This window comes from Musa acuminata, chromosome BXJ1-7 (assembly GCF_036884655.1).
Source record: "Musa acuminata AAA Group cultivar baxijiao chromosome BXJ1-7, Cavendish_Baxijiao_AAA, whole genome shotgun sequence".
Taxonomy (NCBI): domain Eukaryota; kingdom Viridiplantae; phylum Streptophyta; class Magnoliopsida; order Zingiberales; family Musaceae; genus Musa; species Musa acuminata.
In genome coordinates this window covers 41457098-41481365 of record NC_088333.1, presented here as the reverse complement: position 1 = coordinate 41481365, position 24268 = coordinate 41457098, and the positions used below count along the sequence as shown (strand labels likewise).

The window sequence follows — 24268 nt, the reverse complement described above, 5'->3', positions numbered from 1 at the left end:
TATCATTCAAGTCTTTTCATTAATTATTGTTGGATGGTCACTTACACACCCTGAAAAAGGGTGATAAATCAAGTCTTCAAGGATCCGTAAACGAAAAAAAGAGTTGGATATCTTAACTTGGTCTTCATCTACGGTGGTATCTGCTGAACTCAAATCAATGAAACAATCATGAAGTGCTATAATTTATATTATCCCAATCATACGAGGAATGACTAAGGCGAGCACCATCCTCCACGGTCACGCATCATCTTTTCCGTCCTCCCCACTCGTAATCCTACTACTACTACCACTTGGCACATCAAAGGTAGTACGTCTCATCCGACAGCCAACTCTATGACTGAAAAGTTCACCCACTAAAACCGGTGACCACATTGGGACGATGGATGGTGTAATACTACCAGAAATCAACACTCTCAAAGACTGTTGGATGAATGTAAAATTACAGAGCTCAATGATTCATTCGAGAAAGACATGAGGGATGGGGGGAAAGGAATAATATGTCTGCGAATGGAACAAAGGATAAGACAGACAATGCAACGTCAGAACAGCACGACAAGGACGACGCCGGAGCAGATCCGACGCTCGTCGAATGATTCGATCGTCCAACGAGTGAGGCAGCCGTTCGATCTCTCTCCTGATTCGGGTGTCCGAGTGATTCCTCCCTGACTTCACCGTCTAATTTGCATTGGATCTCTCGATCGCTTTGGTTAGGTTGCCTTGTCAGCGTACACATGGAACGACTCGTTGCCCCCCCTGAATTATTTAGGGCTTCTCTGTTGCATGCAGCAATTCTTCTCATCATTTGCGAATGGACCTTTTATCCTCGTTGATTCAGCTTCTTCGAGGACCTCTTATTTATGTTAGACACTCAGCGTAGCGGGAGCTGGCTGAACCATGGGAAATATTTCTTCTTCTTGCCCTCCGGAATGAGCTGATCGAGACCTGCTCGGTTCCATTTGTCAGCTTCGTCAAGCCTTTTTCTTGTTGCCTTCTTTCTTCTGTGCTTGCAGCACAAATAAAGTTGAATTAGAGTCATAACGCATCTATTTTACTTGTGTTTTCAGGGATGGTGCTATCTACTGTCATGTAGAATTTTGGGAGATCTTATCGTAGGTGCATGGGAGACTTTTTCGGATTGTAGTCGATCATGCTTTAGACGAGTGGAAAAGCACCTTCTGAAGACTCAGATCCATATCCTTCATTCATTCATTCATTCATTCTCCAGTTTTGGTACTCGAGAGCTCCTCAGCTGATTCTCCCTAAACCTTAAACGGAGATCGAAGCTAGAGGATTCCTTCAGCAACAATCTAAAGATGAAGGTGGTGGAACACAAGACGCCTGGTCTCACTTCCGGCACCGGTGAAGTCACTGCTGTCTCTTCCAGCCAGCAATATTCTTTTGCCTCTCCAAATCCACTTCCGGCTAAGAAAAAGAGAGGACCTGCAGGGAATCCAGGTCTCACCATCGCGCTAGCTGTTATCTTTCGCTTTTTTTGTTCTTTCCCTCGATCAAACAGTGAGACACCTCATGCTTGGTTGTGGAGTTCAGCTCCAGAAGCCGAGGTGGTGGCGCTGTCCCCCAAGTCGTTGATGGCAACCAATAGGTTTGTGTGTGAGATCTGCAACAAGGGGTTCCAGAGGGATCAGAACCTCCAGCTCCACAGGAGGGGCCACAACCTGCCATGGAGGCTGAAGCAGAGGACAAGCAAGGAGGCGAGGAAGAAGGTTTACGTTTGCCCGGAGGTGTCGTGTGTCCACCATGACCCGTCCAGGGCACTCGGAGACCTGACAGGCATCAAGAAGCACTACAGCAGGAAGCATGGGGAGAAGAAGTGGAAATGCGACAAGTGCTCAAAGAAATATGCAGTCCAATCCGATTGTAAAGCCCACAGCAAGATCTGCGGCACCAGAGAATACAAGTGTGACTGTGGAACCCTCTTTTCAAGGTAATGCCTCCCAACCTTAAGACCCCCATCACACACAATACCCCTGTCACTATTCAGAAAACAGCAGTGAAAGGAACAACTGTTGTTTTGGATCTTAGCCAGGAATTATAGAACAACCAAATTAATTTCTCCCCTTTTTTCTGTACTTCTGGACTCGTACGAGAATTTTCCACTTGTTTCTTACTGTTTCTTTCTTTTTCGGGTATTGCTGACTGTAAGCAGAAGAGACAGCTTTATCACCCACAGAGCCTTCTGTGATGCATTGGCAGAGGAGAATGCAAGAGTAACTACAGCAAACCTGGTGGGTGACGCGCACCAACTTCTGCTCCCTCAGCCGGCTTCGTCAGCCCATGAACATTCCGTTCTTCCAAATACGACCAGTGTTACTACTACTACGACTACTACTACAAGCAGCAGTTGCCACCTAGAGTTCTCGATAAAAGGAGAGGAGCAGGATCCCTACCCCAGCATGAAACCATGGCAACCTGCAAAAATCCATCGGCTGCCTTCCATCTGCTCCGCAGTTCTTGAGCCTGTGTTCCCGTATAAGAACCACCAATCTCCTTATCTTTCTTCTCATCCGACTTTGACAAGCTCGCCTCACTTGTCAGCCACCGCATTGCTCCAGAAGGCAGCTCAGGCGGGTGCAACCATGAGCAGAACCAAGATCAACACGGAGATGGCAGCAGATACACCAACCACTGCAGGCATTGGTCTTTGCTTGTCCTCGCACCGTGGCATGCGTTACGGATGTGGTAGTTCATCGCACGGATTAGGCCCTTCTGTTACATTTCTACAAGCCACAGCTCCTGGTGGTTCTTCTGAGGAGTTCTTTAATGGAATGCTGGCTGGATCAGACAGGCTAAAGGGAAGCCATGACAGAGATGAGGAGTTTGCAAGAGAATCCCTGTGCAACAGTCACTTCTCCAGCAGGGAGATCCTTCAGATGGCTGATACAAAACCAGCCATGGACTTCTCTTCCTGCGGGCGGCCTCAACTTTGAACTTTGCATCGGTAGCTACTCGAAAGGAGACTACGTTATGATTTGTTTCCATCTTCCTCTCTCCGAGATTTAAAGAGAAAATCCATTTTGGTGTATCTTTTAATTAGTTTCTCCTTCGAACAGAAAAATAATTGTTTGCGTATATTACCCCTCTCTCTGTCTCAGTCTCGTCTGCTTGAGCTTATATTTCTCGACGCAAGAATGTTATATCCAGTAGTTCTTGCGTCGTCGGGCAGCGACCGTCTCGTCGGCAGGCGCCAGCCATCGGTGTGCCTCGTCATTGCTGATATCCAACCTTGAGAAGCGGCAACTCTGTCTTGCTGTCGGGCAACCTCTACTCGTTCTTATTAACAGGAAGATACGTACTCTTCAACAAACTAAATAACGTCATTAATTAGCGGGCATGGACGCTAACCTACGCGGTTTGTGTACCGGAATCAAGTGGGGCAGGCCGGATATGCTGCTGACGTAGAAGGCCACAATTGGGCTTTATTAGAGCCCGGCCCATGAATAGCCCGACAGATTGGAAATTTGAATCGACCTTTTTAAGGGTGGGTGGGTTGTCCGAAGCGGAGCTACGAAGCCGGGGCCAGGCGGAGACTGGCGCGCGCAGGAGACGAAGGAGAGAGAGAGGGGGGAAGGCGACGGTTGACGAGAGGTACAAACAGTGGAAGTCGCTCGTCCCCGTCCTCTATGATTATTGGTTCGCCAAACACAACCTCGTCTGGGCTTCCCTCTCTTGCAGGTGCTTCTCCCTCTCACTCCCCATATCTCCTTCTTCTTCTTCGTTCTCCTTATCTTAACTTTTATCTCCCCTTTTCGGAGTCACGGTTAAGGTTTTCCCTGATTTGATCTTGTTCCAGGGTTTTGCATCTTACATCTTAGGGTTTATGCTTCCTTCTTTACTCGACCGTGTCGTGAACGTGGACCCGTGCTAGCTTCGCACTAAGATGACGTTAGACAGCAAACATCACGGGAATATACATGGGAATGAGAAGATCTATTGTGTATTTGACTCACTTTCTTCTGTCTCCCTCTTCTACTTTGCCCCTGTTTTCGGGAAACGACTGGACCGTCTTGCATTTTAGAATTTCGGTAATTGACTTTTGGTCTTTCAATGGAAATGTAGATAAAACAACGACCTAGATTTTAATATCATCGCGGAACCTAGGAATATAGGAGATCTTGGTTCTCAGTTAAACCTTGGTGAACGAGTGGCTTTTCTTTTGCTTCATAAACCTCATTTTAGCGGTCTTCTTGCACTTAATTTCTTTCTCCTTTGTAGGTGGGGGCCTCAACATGAGCAAGCAACATACAAGAATCGGCAGCGGCTATACCTCTCTGAGCAGGTAAGTCAACCAAGATCCTAACAAGTAACATTTTCTTGCCTGGCAACTGAATATATCCATAGCTTCAGTTGGGAAATGAATTTTGCTTTAGACCACAAAACCTATGCTCGATCCATCTACATGCATAATGATAAATATGTGTCCATCATATGGTTGAGACATATGTTGCCTGTTGTGCAAACATGCAATTTTGACTCCCTTTATGCCCTTATGATTCATCTATATTATGTTCTATATGAGTTAAGTGTAGATTCCAAATATTTAAAACTTTTTATTATATGTTCTTGACAGTTGTACTTGTGGCACTAAAAAGTCCTATGATGTTATGGCACATCAAATATTTACACTTCTCTTGGGCATGACCTGGGTTGTATGTGACATCAGACCTATGTTCTCCTGATACATATGTGGAGCTCATTACATTATGGAACACTGCCCTTGACTGCTAAATGGCCATTTACATTGCATGTCAGACACTTGATACTAGATGTTTGCACAGCATGACTGAATAAATGCTTTAACCAGGGAGAACTCAAATGAAGTGATTTTTTCTGCAAGCTTCTTGGTTCTTATAATTGTTACGTGATTCCTATCTTTAAAGTGGATTACAAACAGTTCAAGGGACTAAGGAACTCAAACTGCAATTCAACTATCTTTTACAGAATTAATTATTTTCAGCCAATATCAGAAAGTAGCAGTTGAATTTGTCAAATTCCAATGGGATAGATATGTATGTTGTAAAATCTTATTGTGTAATAGATAAAAATTTCTTTTAAAAGGTTGATTTTCTTCTTTGCATTTCCTAGCTCTGGTTAAACTTAGATATAATAAATATTGATTCACCAAGTTCGAGAATGCTATTTACGTACCTGCAAAATTTGTTTCTTCTTCACTTAACTAATTATTTACAAATGCCACTCTGATTGCTGTTGCATGAGTAACTTTCAATAGTTTCTGACTCCTCTTCTCACATTAACTAGTTAGTGATACCAACCAATATGTATGGTAAGAGTGAACAAAATTGTATGAAGCAGATAATAGAAGCAAGTCACCATTTTTTTAAAGAACACTCAGCTAGTTGTTTAGTAGCTACAATAGTTTAAAAAGCTTTGCTAGCATGCAAGTCATATTTTTATTTCTAATTGAATGATGTGGTAAAGTAGTTTTTGCATTTTTGGATCGAGTTTGGTGCAAACATGAATGGGTTAAGATTCTTCTATGCACTGTTTTTGTAGAAGTTCTATATGTGTACAGCTATTTTGGTGGTATTGATAGTTCATGTCTATTTAAAATAAAGGAAAAGAAATTACAATACTTGAACAGAAAAAAGAACACACTTTTGATTTCCTACAAAAGATCAGTAGCAGGACAAATTGCACTTTCCTTTCCCAGCACCTTATGTGCATAACACATATGCTGGTTTGTAATATTTTTCAAAATATTTTTGGAGCATGTGTTGCTTCAGAACTCCTTTGATAAGCAAGCATTTGTTTGTATGTTCAGTTGGCACTTGAAATGTACTTACTTGCAAGTGACTGATGAGTTTTCTCATGTTTGTATGTCATGTTTTTTATATCACTTCATTTTATTGCTTTTCTTATTCAATGGTGCTGAAAGATATTTTAAGGTCATCTTATTCGGACAAAGTAGTTCATTTATCATATGTATCTTCTGCTGCTGTGTGACAGAGAAAAGATTTCTTTTGAGTTGTATCTTGTCTCTTTCTGATGTAGAGACTGGAATCTGGAAATGGTTGTGTGTAAGGAATCAGCTGCAACAATGCAGACTGATGGCTCTGTACCAAATACTCTTGTTATAGCAAATTGTGAAGTCGTCAAGCCAAGAGTTGCAGCGGTGGAGCATATATCCCAGGTTACTTGGTTCAATAGATCATTTTGGTCATTGTAACATCAGATTTGCTTGCGTGATTGCTAAAAAGGGTTTATTTCTGTTTTTAGCTTACATTTGGTTGAAATGTAGTGATCCATATGTACTTCTCAGGCACATCCAACAATTCAACTAAGCTGATTAATGTATATCAGTCTGGGATATCGCTTTATTATGACTAATATGTTCCTCTGATGATTATCATTTCAACTTCTGTTTTGAACTAAGATACAGTTTTTCCTTCTTTGGGAACTAAATAAGCTTGGGATTTTTTTATGGCCTGGAGCAATGCAAACTTTGCTTACAAAGTTGCAAAAGAAAGTTGAAACTCTCCCCTACTGTATTCTGATTGATGCGAAAACTATTGGCTTTTGCCTTTTCATGATATATGTGGTGTATAAATTGGAAAAAAAATGGTTGACTTGTTTTCATATGTGTATTGCTGCCCGAATACTCCAACGTCAGGAATTGGTGTTGTTGTGTAAGGTTTGATGGCTTACTACTAGTAATTTGGGCATAAGCATATTGGGCGACATGGTTCTTGGTCCATACATCCAAGTTACTAGATCAAAAGGTCCATTGGCAAGGTTGCAGCAGTATACGTGCTTTTCTTTCTGGATCTTGATTTTATATATTAATTTGTGTGCATTATTGTTCAAAGCATAGAAATCATCAGCTTGATACTAAGTTATTTAAGAGCCCACTTATTTAGACATACAGAAGAAAATTTTGTTTGCTCTTTGTTTTAGTTTTGATATATTGGTGAATTTGTCTTAGCAAACGGACATGTTTTGGGGTGTGCTTCAGTCACCAAAGGCTGGTTTTATTACCATGTGTAAACCCTTTTAAATTGAGGTAGTAGATGAGCATTTGATATTTTGATTATTAATGTGAATACTATCTAATATGCAAGCTCCTCCGTTGTTATTGGTATTACATGCTTGCATGTGCCCCTCATTTGCTGGTTTTACACACTGATGTATGCTCCTTATTTGTTTTTGGTCTTACACAATTATATATGCTCCCCAGTTGTTATTTTTGTTTATTAATTTGAAATCTAGCTAATTGCAAAAAGTGATCTATGAAAATCTGTGATTTAATTGCTTGTGTATTATTATAAGTTCAATTCTGTTTCTGTAGTTACAATAGTGTTGGTCGGTGGTTTTGCTAAATGGTAGTGTATTAATATTTATTGTTTTGCAGGTTCAAATTTTTTAGATGCTAATGTTTGCAATCTTTATGTTTGTCACAGTTTGTTAGAGTGATTCTTAACTTTATCACTTGCAAAGATCTATCTGATGTTATATAAAGCATGAATTTTACTTTCGCAAGTTAAATAAATTTTAGTTTATGTTGTGCTAAATTAATGTTGTGATGCTTGCAGTTCAATGAAGAAGCTTGTTCACCATTTGTGAAGAAATACAAAACAATCATACATCCGGGGGAGGTATGAAATAATGATCTTTTGCTTATTTGTCTATTTCTACCTCACTGAGTCACTGTACATTTAGAATTTTTGTTTACTAGATTCAGTTTGAAGATTCTAGATTTTGATGTTACCATAGTAATAATCTTGTGACAAGAATCTTAAATGTATTGCCAAATTCAGTATAATTTAGCCAAACCAGCCCACTGTTATGTTTTACAAAGCGGTTAGGTTGGTTAACATCTGACTTGGTTTGCAGTGAGTATCAATCACAGTCTAGATTCATTGTTGGCTAGCTTACGTAAAGCAAAAGTTCTAGTAACTTTGAGTTTGTATTACTTGGTTGATGTTCTTTAATGAGCTTTTTTACTTGGGATCAATTATTAGTGTTCCTAGGTACCTCGATTTATACGAGATTGGACAATTAAGTCCTCACTAATGTGTGGCTTCGTGCAGGTCAACAGAATCAGGTAGCTTCCTCAGAATAGCTAAACAGTTGCAACACATACTGACAGCCCTGATGTAAGGAAAACTACAATGTTGGTGTCATTTTTGGCCAAGTTCACTTTTGTTGGGCTTTCTGTAATGTCTCAATACTCTTATGAAGGTTTTTGTTTGGGATGTTGAGGCACAACCTAATCGTCATCCTATGTTAGTTGCGTTTTCAGTAATTCAATCAGTTGTGCATTTCTATCTCTTTGGTTGTGTAGTGAAAATTTGTTCTTTTACCAAAGATTAGTGAATGGTCCTCATACCTTAGAGTAGGAAATTTTGTTGATGAACAAAAGAAATTTGTTTAAAAAACTCAAATGTCTTTTGCAATTTAGATATTATTGAGTACTGCTTACAAGTCCATATTTGCAGATATTGACAGGTCATCAACAAAATGCATAATTTGCACTGGCTGTGTGTCCCACTGAACCCTTTGTGGTTTCTGGAGGTCCTAACTCTTCTTTATAACCTATGAGCACCATTTTCCATGTTGTAGTCTTTTGTCCCATTAGGCATAGAGCTTTATGCATCTGTTTGTTTGACTTGTCATGCCACTTGTTGGGAATGAGTTTATATGGTACAAGGTGTTGTTTATAGTTTAGAATTGTTTTTTTAATGTTATGATGTGGGACTAAGGAAACTCTTTTCACTTGATGCAGCTGTCATTTTAGCATTTATAGCCTTCATGGAGAGATCTGTAAAGATGCTTTGATGCCTCATGACCCAAGTGCCCTCTCCAATAGTTTGCATATAATAGATCTATCCACATGGCTTGAAATAGATACACATTTTTTTAACTCCCTAACTTCACATATACAAGATCATTTTCTTATTATTTCTCAGTGTGTAGAACTATTGGGTATTACAATTTTGTCGAAAAAAAGAAGCTTAGCTCACTTAAAACGTTGCTCACCCATGATCATGCAATGCTGCCTGTCAATGCTTATGCTCTTTAATGTTAGTGTTCGGTAATTACTTGAGTACAGACAACCTTCTTATGAAGTTGTTTGTTGCTTGAATCCATTATCATCATTTGTCTGATTCACCCTTTAAAGACTGTTGGCATCGTGTGATTGTTCTCCACTGAATCTGCTTGGCCTAAATTGTGAATTGCTATCAGTGGTGGCCAGTTTAACCTTCATGTTTTGCAATATGATAAAGCTTATATTCTCCCTTCTTGTATATGTTTTAACATTGTTTTGCCTACGGTAGGTAAGGATAAATCAGTTGTCTTGTGGAGCATACATGATCATATCTCTTCTCTATCAGAGTCATTGTCAAAGTCGCCTGTCTCATCAACTCCAAATTCAAGTGGTAAGCAGCCCACTAAAGCTGGTAATGTGAAAAGCTCAGGCAGCCCAACTGTTGGGCCAAGAGGTGTGTACCAAGGACATGAAGATACTGTTGAAGGTGTGCAGTTCTGTCCATCCAGGTACTCATCTGTGATCTCTTTCAGTTTCTTTTCATACCATCCAATTATTGGGTACACCTTATTTTCTCAAATCTGAGAGATCTAAATATTTATTTTAGTTTTCTGGATTATGTTGCAATTTTCATTCTTCCCCCATGTTTGCGTGTGCTTGATTAGACATTTTTCTGTTTCATGACCAAACATAAGAAAAAAGTTGGTTGTCTGTATTATGTTGTTCTCATATTGACAGCATCTTCTTTTAACTATGTTGAAGTGCACAGGAATTTTGTAGTGTAGGTGATGATCCTTGCCATATTCTTTGGGATGCCCGAGTTGATACCAGTCCGGTTGTCAAGGTACAGCCAGTTGTCTTAATTAAAATATGATCAAATATGCTTTCTAAAAATAAATAGGATGCCATCTCTTGGATACCCCTGGTTTGTCCAAATGCATGAAACTTAAAAGTTCCATACATGATGTTTTCGTTTGCTGAGGTAATACTCAATTATACAAAATTCACTTGTCAAAAAATTTTAGTGCCATGTGGTTACAGTATAATTGCCAACTGCTATGGTAATATTGTCCTGCATCCTGTGGGTTAATCATTTTGCGACATTTCTGGGCTTTGTTTGTAACACTGTCATGATGATTGTTTATTGCAGATTTCTATTAGTAAATTATGCTGATAAATCGACGTCAGCACTTTTTTTTTTTTCTATTTATCTATATGTTAACTTTTCTTTTCTTCCTTCATCACAATGTTTCTAGTTCTGTTATTGGAACTTCATCTTTTGTTGCCAGGTCGAGAAAGCTCATAATGCTGACCTTCACTGTGTGGATTGGAACCCCCATGATCAGAATCTTATTTTGACTGGGTATATGTTCTGATCTTCTACACTTTCCTGTTATTTCACTTGTATTTTTTGCTAGTCTTATTCATTACTGTTGAATTTACATGACTGTTGTTATTTTCTTCTAATTTTGTTTCTGTTTTTGCTGATTCCAATTTGAACATGATGACTTAGTATGTGAATCAGTGGTCAAATTGGCCTCACCCTTACTATGACTTTGCAATCTTAATTTGGACAGATCTGCTGATAATTCTGTTTGTATGTTTGATCGCCGTTACTTTAACTTCTGGAGGTCTTGGGTCACCCATATATAAGTTTGAAGGTCACAAAGCTGCTGCTGTTCTGTGTCCAGGCATGCTCTTATTTTGCTTCGTTTTATTTGTTTCATTCACTATTAAACATCCCTGTTGAAGACCGCTACTACATTCTGTCTACTGATTGTTGCTGCAGTGGTCTCCTGACAGAGCATCAGTTTTTGGAAGTGCTGCTGAGGATGACTTCCTCAATATATGGGATCATGAAAAGGTATTCGTTTGTTGTTTGAAGTTCTTGAACAAAGTTTTAATGACTAGTAGATGCACTTGTTTTGGAAGGATGCTTTGATGGCTGATGCTTGGAAGACAATCAGAACCTATATATATTTTTCCCACTATTGACATGATGAATGTATTTATGATCATTTGATGGCTTTTTTTCCCCTTTTTTGAGAATGCAAGACATATATTGGGATAGAGATGAAAATCACTAGTACTTGTGTGCTTTCTCCTTAGTTGTGGTGGTTTGCATCATGCCCTTCTGTGACCTCCCACATGTTTGCTTACTCTTAATGAATTATAGAGATCTTATTCTTGGAGAGTTATAGAGATCAGAAGTGTTGGTGTTCTCTTTTTAAATGCTTGTCTTGATTAGAAATATTTTTCTGCTTTAAAATGCATCTGATCAAAATATTTCTCTTTTTTAGGTTGGTAAGAAGAAAGAAAGTGCTGGAACTAGGATGCCTAATTCACCCCCCTGGTTTATTCTTTCAACATGCAAGGGCATTGGTGTCATAACTTCCTCTTTATTCTAATAAAGTTAGATTCTCAGGTCCTGCAATTCGGCTACTTTATGTCTTACCTACTACTACTACCGTTAACTTCCATGCAAGATGCCTAAGATGGGTGGCTTAGACGGAATCTTTTGCCCCCACATAATTGTAGCATGTACCGCAGCAGCGATAAATTAGGTTGATTGAATCTGGACAATAGTGATACTAAATTTATTGAGCAAAAATGAAGCTTTGATGGCCAAGTTTGATTGATGATGAGAGCTAGGATTAAATAAAGATGACCAAATGAAGCAAGCAACTGATATTAGGATTAAAGAACAGGAGGGCACTTCATTAGTTCATTTACTCTCTTGTTAGCTATTACTTTTTTGCTGGAATGTATGTAATGTCTCTCTTCTCTCTTATGTTTAAGCTTTTGTTTCTCCCAGATGGAATCTTGTTTTTGGAAATGGTTGGTATACACAGCCCATTGATTGTTGAAACCCTTCTTTCTTTTCGTGAACATGCATGCAGGGATAAAGTTGTAGATTTTCACTGGAATGCACCGGTGGTGTTTCTGATGACTGGAAGCACCGGTGGAGTGGTACCTTGCAGGTGAACCTCATTGGATCAATTTTCCTGGTGGTCCATATTTTCCCATTAATAAATGGTGTAGGAACCTTTGTGTTTTTAAGGATGATTTATCCTTGTTTTGGCAATTGGGCAATTGGTAATGCCAGATATGGCGCATGAGTGACTCGATATACAGACCCGAAGACGAGGTTCTGGCGGAGCTGGAGAAGTTCAAAGCCCACATATTGTCATGCTCACCAAAGTCGTAATATTTCAGATATCGTTTGAGTTCTAAGAGCGTTGTTTATGTGGTAGTCTCGGCGGGATATCCTAAAGCCTTATCGGGGATCTGAGGTATACGTTGACTGCGTTTTTCTTAATCTCTTCAGATGATAAACTGAATCTTATGGAATGTGTTTTCGCATGAGCGATTAGGTGTCATCCCAAAATGTTGATGTCAATTAAAGGTCGCTTGGTACATTGTATACAAGGCGTCCAATTAAAGCTTATCAGTTTTTTTAAAGGTCGTCCATTGTACAATGCATCCAATTAAAGGTCAATCGCTTGGTACATTGCATAAGTTATCAGTTTTTTATTTTTTTAATGATCATCAATATTGGACACCTTTGTTTCTTATTTTTCTCATCTTTGGAGATCAAATCAAGGGGAGACACAAGACGGGCTTGTAATATAGAACAAGAAGCACAATGACATGAATTGTATATATTATCTCTTATAGTTAATCATTTTTAATGTCTTGATCTTTATATTTTAAAAAATTATATTAATATCTTTATATTTACGAAAGTAAAATATCTAGGTTTATTTATTTTGATTATATTAATTTTATTAATAAAAATATAAAAACAAAAGGTAAAAAGATAAATTTAACATTCAGGTTGTGACGGATAATGTTGGTGGTGACGGACAATGATGTTACAGGTGTTAACGTAATTGTCGAGCGACCCTTTCGCCACTCTGTATTTTTGTTGAAACTCTGTCGTTGAGGAATCGAAGTTCGATGTTAAAGTCATCATAAAGATTCGTTGCCTATCGAAGCAAGGCTCAGAGATGTGTGCTTCCCTTGTTGGTGTTGTGCCCCTCCTTGCCACCCACCTCCTCAACCACCACCACTTGTTCGTGGCCTAGGAGAATATCATTGCTACCCTCCTCAACCTCCACCTTTGCCCATGAGGCACTCATGTACACCTCGAGCATCCTCGACGTCTCGTTATCACCCAACACGTCACCATAACCCTTTACAATAGCACCCTCACCGTCGCCCAATACACCGTCGCAACCCTTTACAACACCACCTCCGCCTTGCTCTTCCCTCTCGCACTCACCCCTTTGTCACCGTCAACTAGAGCCCTCACGATCGCCACCACTCCGTCCACCTCCCTAATGTCCCCCACCACATTGTCTCTATTGCTCTTTACTAGGTTCGATAGCGACGACAACAGGGTGAGTTGAAGGGCGAAGAGCAAGGCGAAGGCACGATTCCACAACGACGAAGCACCGACGCAGATACAGAGCAACGAAAGGGCCGCTCGGCATAGCATCGTCGTCGTTCGCCACCATCATAATATTAAATTTATATTTTTATCCTTTGTTTTCATATTTTCATTGGTAAAACTAATGTCGTTAGGATAAATGAACTTAGATATTTCACTTTTGTAACTATAGGTATATCAATATAACTTTTTAAAATATAAGGACCGAGATGCAAAATATGACTAACTATATAAGACAATCTATAATTAGCCTTATTGTAACTGACCAGATGTAACGATCTAGTTAAGAAACACCATGGCACAAACTATCATACTATAACTGACCAGACGTATCGATCCTTAATTGGATTGTTATGTATTGGTCCGCTTGTGTCATATCATAAATGATCGATAACAATCCTTAATTGGATCGATATGTATCGATCCACATGAGTGTATCATGTGTCAAAAAAAAATATTTATAAATCAAAAAGTCAATCAATTTCTTTAAAAAGACTTATTTTAAGATGTTTTAATTTCTTGGTATATTAATTTATACAAGAATATAATATAGCTAAATCAGAAATGCATAAAAATTTTAGAATACAAGGATTGATAATTGAAAATCTTATCTTTTCAAATCCATTAAGTATGTAGATACCTATTTCTATCATCAAATTGAATGGTAAGACTTCACGATTAAGATTCTCGATCCTTTAAAGATATATGTCGATATGGTAGGTTTCTCAGATTTAATCTTTAAACTACTCTCATGATACATTCAACTGATAAATCGTGTATTGTTGATGCATCAACATAGTAGCAGTTGTTACCTTATCATCATTAACAACACACATTTGATGAGCCTCCTGAGGTAAGTGTGACCAGGACATATATGATAGTGGAGGTTGGAGTGCATTGAAACTTCGTCTATCACTAACCTACTGTTATGTGGCTTCATAAGTTATGATCTGTCTTCCTCTTTCCTTTCTAATATAAATAAGAAACATGAATTGTAAAGCTTTATGATCAATGACATGAATAAAATATTATTGCTCCATCCATGCCCCACTATTTGGTTGAGTAGTTGGAACATTCAATTGGTCATTGTGGTTGCGCCCCCCCAATTGCACTATTGTTCACATGTTGCTCTATCTCCATGGATCTCATAGAACATGAACTATGAGTGAGAATGTCTTGTCATCAAACTGAAATTATTATATATTATTTGTGTCTAGATGTTATTGCCTTCCCCTTCCCCTTCCCCTTCCCCTTCCCCTTCACACACTAGGTGCATGTATTAGTGACCTGCCATGATCCCTAATAGACTAACTTCCCATAGTGCGACCACCATGTCCTGGTCCATATAGGCACTACTACTCTGGCTATTGCTCCTCTTCTTCTGTAGCCTAAAGTGCAAAAATAAAATGAACGCAACACTAGCTAGTTGCGTTCACATCCACCATATGATGTTGTTTGTGGAAAGACAGAGACTGCATCCTTCGTTAGATTAGGTGTCGACCCTCTAAATTATAGTCACAACAAGGCTACAAACAATATTGTTATTAGACAAACACATCATTAAGGTCCAATAAATTTACAATCAACTGAGTGACTTTATTACCAATATCTATTTAATATCTACACAATATCATGACATCATCCAAAAATGAGCCAGAACCTTCTTAAAATCATTGACACTATATAAATAACATGAATCATAATATTAATAATAAATTAACTTCAACCAACCAACAAATCATGTGTTCTTTGATATATGTCCGTGATAGCATCAACTGCCTTGTTGCTTTTTGGCATGAGCTAATATATAACATTTTGTTTCATAGAACCCACGATAGATTTAATCTAGTGGGAAAAACTATATCGATATTGAATTGTAGGATTTAGATAATATACTACAAGATAAACTATTTACTTTTAATATCATGCATGTTTTAAATAGACATTAAATCAAATTCTAAATGAATTCAAATTTTCTAATACATAGATATCTTGGTCTATATAGGCACTACAACTTTGATTGAGGATCTCGATATATCGATCAGCCTTTCACTCATCGATCAAAGTTTTTCTTTCTTGAATGAACTTCAAAGGGACAATGTTCATGGCAAAGTGAGTGATGTTAAGCCAAAGGATCTCTGTTTCTGAACTTTTACATCAATGTATGCATCTAATGCAGTTGTAGATGAACTTTTATATCAACGAATCTATCTAGTGAGGTTGTAGATGAACTTTGTAAAGGATTGTCTGACACTATCCTCTAACAGATGTCAATTCACCAATATCCTTCGTTATCAAGTCTATCTAAAATGTTGCACATAATGTCCAAAACAGATTTCTCTGGTCCAACACCTACAATCCAACATTCCTAAAATGCACTCGGTTATCGATCATAACTTCCACAACATACTTCCAACCAATCTCCTCTTGTACCTAATCCATCAAACCCTCCAAGTACTTTGCATCCTGAACTTTATTCGATATATTAATGAATTTGTAAAAACCCCACTGTTGTAATATATCAAAAAGTTGATGATGCCCATTCTTTATTAAATGATTTGATCTAGTCTTTCAATTCTTCCACATCCTCAACTAAACTAAATAGGTGTCATCTCCTTCACCATAGGAGATTGGATGTTGACATCTACCTTCTAAATTGATAACATTATGCTCAAGTAGTAAGGACCTTAGGTTATATGGGTTGAAATCATATGAAAGTTGAACCATCCTGATCACAGACCGCCACAGAAAGCCCACAATGGAGCACCTTCATCACTTAGGTTTTTTTTGTTGTCGTCCTTTTCACTAAAGCAAATAGCAAGGCATACGGTAGTGCAACAGCCTTAGTTTTATTGTAATTCACTTTTGTTTTTGGCTGTAAACACATCTATTGTTAGCTGAAATTAGCCAAAACAACTCTTTTCACTAGGGTTGAGGGTTAGTGTAACCACTATTGACTGATAATGATCAATACCTATCGAATTTTGATGTGCCTCACATTGCATGCATGTATGCATACTGACCAAAACAGATTGCTAAGCCAGTCACATTTTGACCTACATTTGACAACAACTATTTCATGCTTGTTTGTCCATTGCTAGAGGAATCAGATGGCTTGGATCAAGGAACCTAGAAATGCACTTGTGTTTAAGTATAAATTAAAAACAACCCCTGCTAATAAACAAATGTTAGGAATCAAGGCATTTATAAGCGAGTCACAGGCCATGGCAACAGTATCAAAATAATCCGAAGTGTAGACCCTGACATGCTTTGCTGTAATATTACTGCTCTAAGTTTTCTTTTAACATCGACACACAAAGAGACTGATTACAGATGGAAAATAAAATCAACATACTCCTGAGTTGTAGCTTTAACACTATCAAATTTCCATACGTTGTGTTTAAATCTACGATGGTATGTAATTTCAATAGTGATAGTAAACTTACTTCATTCTGAATGTTGCAACTTCGCTCTCAATGCTTCAATAACTGCTGAGAAATCATGATCACTAAAGCCATAAGATTTGGCTACTTTATAGAGCTCATTTGCAGCTGCTGCAACTGGCATCGGCTGAGTCACAGACTCAGCTAATCCTAACGCAAGCCTCAAATCCTGCCATTAGAAACTAGTCTTCATATGAAAATTTTCTGTTTCTTACAACTTCTTGCATTGCAGAATTAAGAAAACTTTACTAACCTTCTGCTGATGTTTTAAAGGGAAAGCAGTTGGATACGTGGCTTTAACCATCGAAGGACCTTTGACGGCGAACATAGGTGCACTAATGGCACCCTGTGAAATAACCTGCAAGATGCAGAACTTATGCCGTAGTGAACTGACATCACCAAACAAATTGAGATACTCATAGCACCAATGTTTATAACATTTCTCTTTCTAAACCAACCTCAATAAGAACATTTGGGTCTAGACCAACTTTTTCACTTAGAAGAAGCCCTTCTGAGAAGGAAGCCATCATGCTACAATTATTAGAAGAAACCAACAATTAATCAGTGTGTGGGAGTCTGAAATTTCCTCTTGGAAACCTATATCTACTTTTATCTTACTTAGGACCAGAGTTTGTAACAGTTATGACCTTCCCATGATCATGTTGACAACAAGTTTCATAGCTGCACCATTTCCAACCTCGCCGAGGTAAAATCTCGACTACAAGTTAAACAAGACAACAACTTTAGTAAAGGGCTTTAACCACAGAAACACGATAAAGTTAACCTCTGACTGACCTTAATAAAAAATAACACAGACCTTTCCCATTATGTCTAAAAGTGGTGATGCTATTTCATACAAGGAAGCATCACCTGCAAGTTAACAACCATGATTCAGTTCCTAGCAAAGGAAATAAATTTATTTTATGATGCAAAGAAAACTAAAAAAGTACAAGGACAAAGATACCAAAATAAATCTAAGAACATACGCATTGTTTGACTAGCTGCATGCAAACAAACATGAACCTGATCACTAATCACATTGATTGACTGCTAGTATATGACAGACAGATTTACCTGCAGTCAGAAATATCAACTGCCCATCTTCTGCAGGCTTTTTGGAGCCTGAAACTGGAGCCTATTAAAAAGAAAAACCCACTAGAAGTTGCTATAACTGAAAAGTTTAGAAGAACTTTTCAAACCTCTAGGACAACTTCACTTCTAAAATAAATCAATTAAAACTACAAAGAACAAAATAAGAATTCTCAAACCTCTAAAAATGATGCCCCTGTATCTCTAATATGCTTGCTGATCAGCTTGGAGGTGGCCCCATCAACTGTAGATGCATCAACGTACCTGCAGTTGTCTTTGAAGTTAAGAAACCAACAAGTAACACCACAAGATAGTATGTATTTTGAACCTGATTTCATGAGTGAAGAATTGGTCCAAAATTCTCAACATACCAATTGGCATAATTGCCTATATGTCAAAATTCTATACAGCAGTTACTATCAATGCTTGCAAATCCATATAGCAATTCAAATAATACATAAGATGTATCAACTTTCAACCACATTCCAGTAATGTAGAATGTCCGATGAATACATGAAGGAAAAGAAACGCTTATCGTGGTGCACAAGCGCTAGTGCAGAGACGTCTAAAAATGTTGAAAAGCAAGGAAATCCAGAGTCTCAAACAAGCCAATAGGAGGAAGAAAGGAGATTAATTGTTCACTTACAATCATAAATTTAAAAGACAATCTTAATTGCCAAATGAAAAAGTGTATGTGTGCTTATCAAGAATAAATACGATTGGCATAGTATTATCTGATCCCATATGCTGAAGATTGTTTCAAGGAGGAGCACGTTAGATGATATTACTTTTTTGCAAATGACAATAACCAGTGAGTTGAAATTTTCAACAACACCTGCGCAGATCTAAGCAGTAAAATAAGCGATTCCATATGTCTTCTGTTAGGTTATGTTATTAAAAGAACCACAAGAAGAAAAGCAAGATCTGCCTCAACAAGAATGTTGATAAAATTGAGTAATGTGATGATAATGAAAGAAGAATACCCTTTTCCGGAGCCCATTCCTTTGACCGCTCCATTGGTCCCACAGGCGACATCAACCTATGAGGATATGTTTCAGTGATTATACTACAAGTTGAAATCAACAATTACATACCGCACTTTCAGGATCAGCCAGCATTGCAAATGTCACATCGCAAGATGATGCAACTTCTGCAGGAGAAGGTTCATATCTGCAAATAAGTCACATGTATCCCACTAGAAGTTCAGTTTAGCAGTCTATGAGGATGGTGCCTAAATAAGTTTAATGTATGAAACCATTAAAACCAGAACTAATTTATAGGTACGATAAATATAAACACCTTTAGTCCAAAGAATATGTCTAGTAAAAGTTCAACATCAAGATATTATAATATTTATAGTTGTTAAATAAAGAATTTTACAGACTGGATAATGAAGCTGACATAATATGCCATTGCATATCAATTCCAACAAGCTACATTGTGTTGGACACATAAATTGACATACATATGTACTTGCTCTTTCCATCTCTCAGGTTCTAACAAGAAAAAAAAATAATTACCAAGTTGTCTTAAACATTAAAAAATATATATTGAGAATAACAAGGAGAATATGTAAATGATAGTAACAAGGATTTCATCAAAGAGGAAAAAGAAACTTTTAGTGTTAGGACTACCACGAAACTGATCTACCCCATAGCTGGATCTATACGACATTATGTGGCAGTAAATTTTTTTGCACAAGAAAGAGATAGCCTAGAACATCCTTTTCTCCACTATATATCTTCAACTTGAACGGTAAGGCTTTGTTGTGAGTTAGATGCCAGAAGTCAGTCCAAATTATTAAAGCTAATTATCATCTCAATAGACACAAATTCTTTACAGTTTATGTGGTAAACTAAATTTGCCATCATGCAAAAAGTAATATTTAAGGCTCATAGCAAAGATAAGTTCCAAGAGATTTTCTGAATAGCAAATGCAAAGAATATCACATACTTTGCACCAAGGTCAATGAGGTGATTGCACTTGCTCTTTGTTCTATTCCAAACAGTAACATCACATCTACAAATGGAAAGTCAAGAGTTAAAACAGTGTGGTCCACAGGAGACACGGCAGAAAAGCAATATGCAAATAATTGTTTGAACTCAGGTAAATTCTGTTTGCCAAATTCAAATGCTAATCCTCAAAGGTAAGCAGTGTACATAACTAAGATATGCTATGATAAATATCATTAGCTTGTACCTGAGCAACGAATACTACTTACAAATCTCAGGCAAAACAATGGAGATGAATTTTGGAATGACATTGCTTCTTGTATGCATTCTAGAAATAGAAATGCATGCAGAATCACACAAAACACCTATCTATCTACGGTTGCATGAAAATCCGATGGCTCTATTTTTTTTTTCATTCAATTTTCTTTCCTTGTTTATCAATTATCATTCAATTTGCTTTCCTTGTTTACTTTTGGTAAACAAGGAGAGCAATATATACATACATATTCATACCAATATATACAGACATGCCTGTGTGCACAAGCAAGCATAGCATTCCCCCTCTATGATTCACATGCAGCACCATCTTTGTTTCCTTCATCTCAAAAATATGAGCAACTTCGAAGCGATTATTACTGCACACTACCACAACTTCCATCACCTAATACTTTTTGCCACCAAACTGTTTTTTGTAATCGGACCTTAATTTGCTCATAACACTTTCTATTGAATTGATGCTCATTTGCTTCATCAATGTGTTTAATTATCCATACAAAATATAGAAATTTTTTTTCTGAATCTACATCTTTTAAAACAACTCAACCCATGCTGGCTTGAGAACCTAAAAATGGGCTGAAAATCTGAAATGCATAACAGCATAAGATACATGATAGTGCAAAATTAATGGATGAAGTAAAACATAGAAATGCAATAACATATTTGGATCTGGACTGAGAATCAGAATCCTTTATCATTCGGTGAAAGAACCTTATTATAAAGACACCTTATTCTGTATCCAGTACACCACTAGTACAGACCTCATGAAAAGAGACATTTCTCTCGTGATGATACCATCATTGAAAACAAAATACTCATTTCAGAAGAAAAAAGAAATAAGACGTGTGAAAAAAATAAAAAAGGAAAAAGAGGAACATAATATGAATCACCCGGCCTTCAGAAGGTTTATTGCCATAGGTGAGCCCATGATTCCAAGACCCAAGAATCCAACACGACCAGGGAACTCACCTCCTGCATGTTCAGTACACAAAATCTCATACATCGAGCATAAATATCTGAGCGCCAGGCAATCTACATTTGCCAGGAAGTGGCAGATTTCACACGGAAAATAAAGGATATCGTGATTGATCCAATCGTGTCATAGTTAGGAGAACCGAGGAAATACACTTTAAGGATAAACTACAATAAAATGGAACTCAGGACACAAAGATAATCGGCATTTCGGCAAACGAATTAAAGAAAGGAAGAAAGACTAGAGAGCGGCGAGTGAGATTACCTTTGCCAGCGTCGGCAGAGGTCTGAGATGAAGCTATCGTAGTGAACGAAGACGAGGACTTGGGGAAACGAGGCATCCGTCTCAGGGGTGAGATGGGGAACCTGGGGCGGCAGTAGATGGACGAAGAGGTCATCGCCATCGCCATGGAAAGAGGAGAGGAGGAGAAGACGGCGGAGAAAGGGAGGAGAAGACGCTGCCTGAAACAGATGGAAGCGTTGGCCACGGTGCACTTGGCCATTTGCCTCGCCACTCTACAGGGGATCGTACGTTGTGACGCGTGCTACAACGATCGCCGCCGCTCTCCGCACCCTTCCCCTCTCCTCGCTCGCGATAAGGCGGTGCATTCGTTTTCCTCGGGTAAAGCAATGTTATCTTGTCATGGAACGTGGACTCGGACTACCTTGGGCTTAAGCCCGATCGAGGAGCCGATTGAGCGAGCCAGAGTGACGGGTGTCCGATCGAAGCAGAGAGACGTAGGAGAAGAGATGGGGCCAATAGGGCAGCTTGGTGGAGGATGATGACGAAAACGTAAGGTGGAAATCGAGGGTTGATGATATATAGCAACATGGATCGAGTCATCCGTCAGTGGTCGTTTGCAGGTGAAGACCAATGCTATCTAACAACCTAATGTTATATGTGCTCAGGAACATTAAAATTAAGATGAGGAAAAGAAACAGTGGCCTGCCCTAATTCTCTGTGAAAGTTGAATTGCATTGGAACTTTGAGTCGCCCTTCATGGAAACCGCCCCCACCAAAAAGCACGCGTTCGGGGCCCAAAAGACGTCATCAACAACGACCTCTGCAACGCATCAGGCAGCGAGTACATTGGAACTGGAAGAGTGTAGGTAGGCCAGTTCATACAAACTCTGAACTAGTATTATATATAAATACATGACGAGGCGAGTGACCGTGATCCTACCACCGACATGCATGAGAGTATGGGCTCCCTCCGCCACCTCCTTTTCTTTACTCTTAAAATCGTCCTTTCAAAAGGAGCAATGCTTACCCATGGAATGGACGTCTGGTGAAAGGCAAACCATGACTTCAATAATGACAGACTTCCATCAAGGGAAAAGGGAAACAATAGAGTCTGATGGGAGAGCGCTCCTCAGAAGATAGATAGATAGATCGATACAACTGTACCCCAAAGACGCACAAAAGAATCGAGGAAAACTCTCTCTATATATATATATATATATATGTATACCTTGTACGTTTGGCTTTGGGAAGATCAAATTAGATAGACACTGATATGTCTCTTAGAGAGTCCAGCCGCAGATCTTGACACGAAGTCTTGCCTTGCACTTGGCCGCGCCCTTGGTTGAGCCGGCGGTGGCGTTGCCCTTGGTGACCGACGCCTCAATCCCCTTGCATGAAATCCTGATCCCCACGTGCATCGACTTGAATCTTCCCAACTTAATGCCGGCTTTGGTGTCGAGATAGATCTCCAAGGAATGCCGTTTCTTCCGCCTCAGACCCGACGCCTCCGTCGGGTCCAGGCTCCGCCCCGAGCTCGAGACGGTGGCTTTGAGCACCGTGGTGTTGTCGGTGCCCTGGACGAAGCCCGGGATCGTTCCCTCACCTATCGTGACTCCGCCCGAGGAGGCGGAGAGGGCGACGTCGTCAAAGACGAAGACGATCCTCTGGTTGGGGTTGCGGACGGTGACGGAGAGGTCGAGGCGGGAGGTGAGCAGGTCGGCGGAGCGGACGTCGAGGGCGGAGAGGCGGAGGGAGGAGACGGAGAAGGAGGGGCGCTGGGGAAGGCAGAGGACGTAGATAGCGCCGGCGGAGATGGCGGCGAGGAGGACGAGGGCGATGAGCAGCAGGGTGAGCCACAGGCAGCAGATGCGACAGCAGCCCTGGTGGCAGCGGCTCTTGCGTCGGGGCGAAGGCCGCCGCTGGGGGCGGTAGGGTAGCCGATACTGCTGCGCCTTGGTGGGTGGGACGGTGGGACGGGAGGCACCTCCCTTTGAGGCGGCGGCGGTTCCGTTCCCGTTCACGGCCCGGGGAGCCGCGGAGGTAGGACGCTTCGACGCCTCCATCGCTCTTCTCCCACCTTACCCCTCTCTCGCTCTCTCTCTCTCTCTCTCTCTCTCTCTCTCACACACACACACACACACACTTGGAGTAGTGTAAATAGTAGGTGAACAATAAATTTGGCTATAAATTCTATCTGTCGCGATTCCTTTTTTGTAAGATGATGGAAAAGGAAGGGCTCGTCGTCGTACGCTCGAAGGATGGTGGAACGTCCAACATCAATTAGAGTCCACGAAACGAAAGACGTTCGATTGTGATCTCGCGGCTGTGACTAGAGCTCCAATGGTCGCTGGGAGTATCGAGTATAAAAGGTGTGTAAGAAGGAGGAGAGATTGGCGGGGGGGAGGGAAGGCAGATGACATGGGCGGCAGACCGCTGGGAGTGGGCGTCATTAGTTGGTCCTGGTTGTCAAATTTGTCACTTTCTGAATACGACGATCCACGGAGGAATTTGGAAGACGGATAATTTAAGCTACGAAACAGCCCTTGATATTAAGGACATTATAATTTTCTGAGAAGCAATTCTAGCATTTGAACTTTGACTCGTACTTTCTGCACCAGTTGTAGTAAAACTTCTGCAGGTTTGAGATCCGTATGAGTACGTCGGCATTGTCCATTCGAGATCAAGTTAGATGACGGCGTTCTCCTCTTTGAGCTATTAAATCAAATAGTGCGACGAGGGTTAGTTGCATTCGCATGCAGGAGTACGGCCCAACTTGATTGAGAAGGTGGTTTGGAGAAATCCGGATCGTCCATC

General features: G+C 39.6%; 3 protein-coding genes and 1 pseudogene across 4 annotated transcripts; 2 read left to right on the top strand and 2 right to left on the bottom strand.

The window, feature by feature from the left end:
• Window positions 1–766: 766 nt before the first annotated feature.
• Window positions 767–3090, top strand: LOC103992703 (zinc finger protein GAI-ASSOCIATED FACTOR 1). Its single transcript, XM_009412513.3, has 4 exons — window positions 767–958; window positions 1065–1455; window positions 1549–1945; window positions 2168–3090. The coding sequence occupies exons 2-4, from the start codon at window positions 1314–1316 to the stop codon at window positions 2946–2948; spliced, it is 1320 nt and encodes a 439-aa protein (XP_009410788.2). The 5' UTR covers window positions 767–958; window positions 1065–1313; the 3' UTR covers window positions 2949–3090.
• Window positions 3091–3351: 261 nt separating this feature from the next.
• LOC135586995 (WD-40 repeat-containing protein MSI4-like) lies at window positions 3352–12580 on the top strand (annotated as a pseudogene).
• Window positions 12581–16732: 4152 nt separating this feature from the next.
• On the bottom strand, window positions 16733–21988 carry LOC103992702 (glyoxylate/succinic semialdehyde reductase 2, chloroplastic). 2 transcript variants are annotated; one of them, XM_009412512.3, is made up of 13 exons: window positions 21673–21988; window positions 21476–21576; window positions 21129–21210; window positions 19964–20029; window positions 19105–19180; window positions 18994–19049; window positions 18190–18274; window positions 17996–18056; window positions 17739–17791; window positions 17569–17639; window positions 17380–17452; window positions 17175–17279; window positions 16733–17090 (listed from the first exon to the last, which is right to left on the bottom strand). In XM_009412512.3, the coding sequence occupies exons 1-13, from the start codon at window positions 21711–21713 to the stop codon at window positions 16926–16928; spliced, it is 1035 nt and encodes a 344-aa protein (XP_009410787.2). In that variant the 5' UTR covers window positions 21714–21988; the 3' UTR covers window positions 16733–16925. The 2 variants fall into 2 exon arrangements, with proteins under 2 accessions (XP_009410787.2, XP_009410786.2); XM_009412511.3 differs by having other exon boundaries at window positions 21476–21983.
• A 530-nt stretch (window positions 21989–22518) lies between these two features.
• On the bottom strand, window positions 22519–23602 carry LOC135585329 (uncharacterized). The gene has a single exon (XM_065193270.1). The coding sequence runs from the start codon at window positions 23515–23517 to the stop codon at window positions 22735–22737; it is 783 nt and encodes a 260-aa protein (XP_065049342.1). The 5' UTR covers window positions 23518–23602; the 3' UTR covers window positions 22519–22734.
• Window positions 23603–24268: the final 666 nt, after the last annotated feature.

Excerpts from the sequence above, each read along its gene's own strand:
- LOC103992703 (XM_009412513.3), top strand. The coding sequence starts at position 1,314 with ATGAAGGTGGTGGAACACAAGACGCCTGGTCTCACTTCCGGCACCGGT. Across the intron at positions 1,456-1,548 it reads AGGACCTGCAGGGAATCCAG|CTCCAGAAGCCGAGGTGGTG; the intron begins GTCTCACCATCG and ends TGTGGAGTTCAG. Across the intron at positions 1,946-2,167 it reads TGTGGAACCCTCTTTTCAAG|AAGAGACAGCTTTATCACCC; the intron begins GTAATGCCTCCC and ends GACTGTAAGCAG.
- LOC135585329 (XM_065193270.1), bottom strand. The coding sequence starts at position 23,517 with ATGGAGGCGTCGAAGCGTCCTACCTCCGCGGCTCCCCGGGCCGTGAAC.
- LOC103992702 (XM_009412511.3), bottom strand. The coding sequence starts at position 21,713 with ATGGCCAAGTGCACCGTGGCCAACGCTTCCATCTGTTTCAGGCAGCGT. Across the intron at positions 20,030-21,128 it reads ATAAACCTTCTGAAGGCCGG|ATGTGATGTTACTGTTTGGA; the intron begins GTGATTCATATT and ends TTCCATTTGTAG. Across the intron at positions 17,792-17,995 it reads GTTGATATTTCTGACTGCAG|GTGATGCTTCCTTGTATGAA; the intron begins GTAAATCTGTCT and ends GTTAACTTGCAG.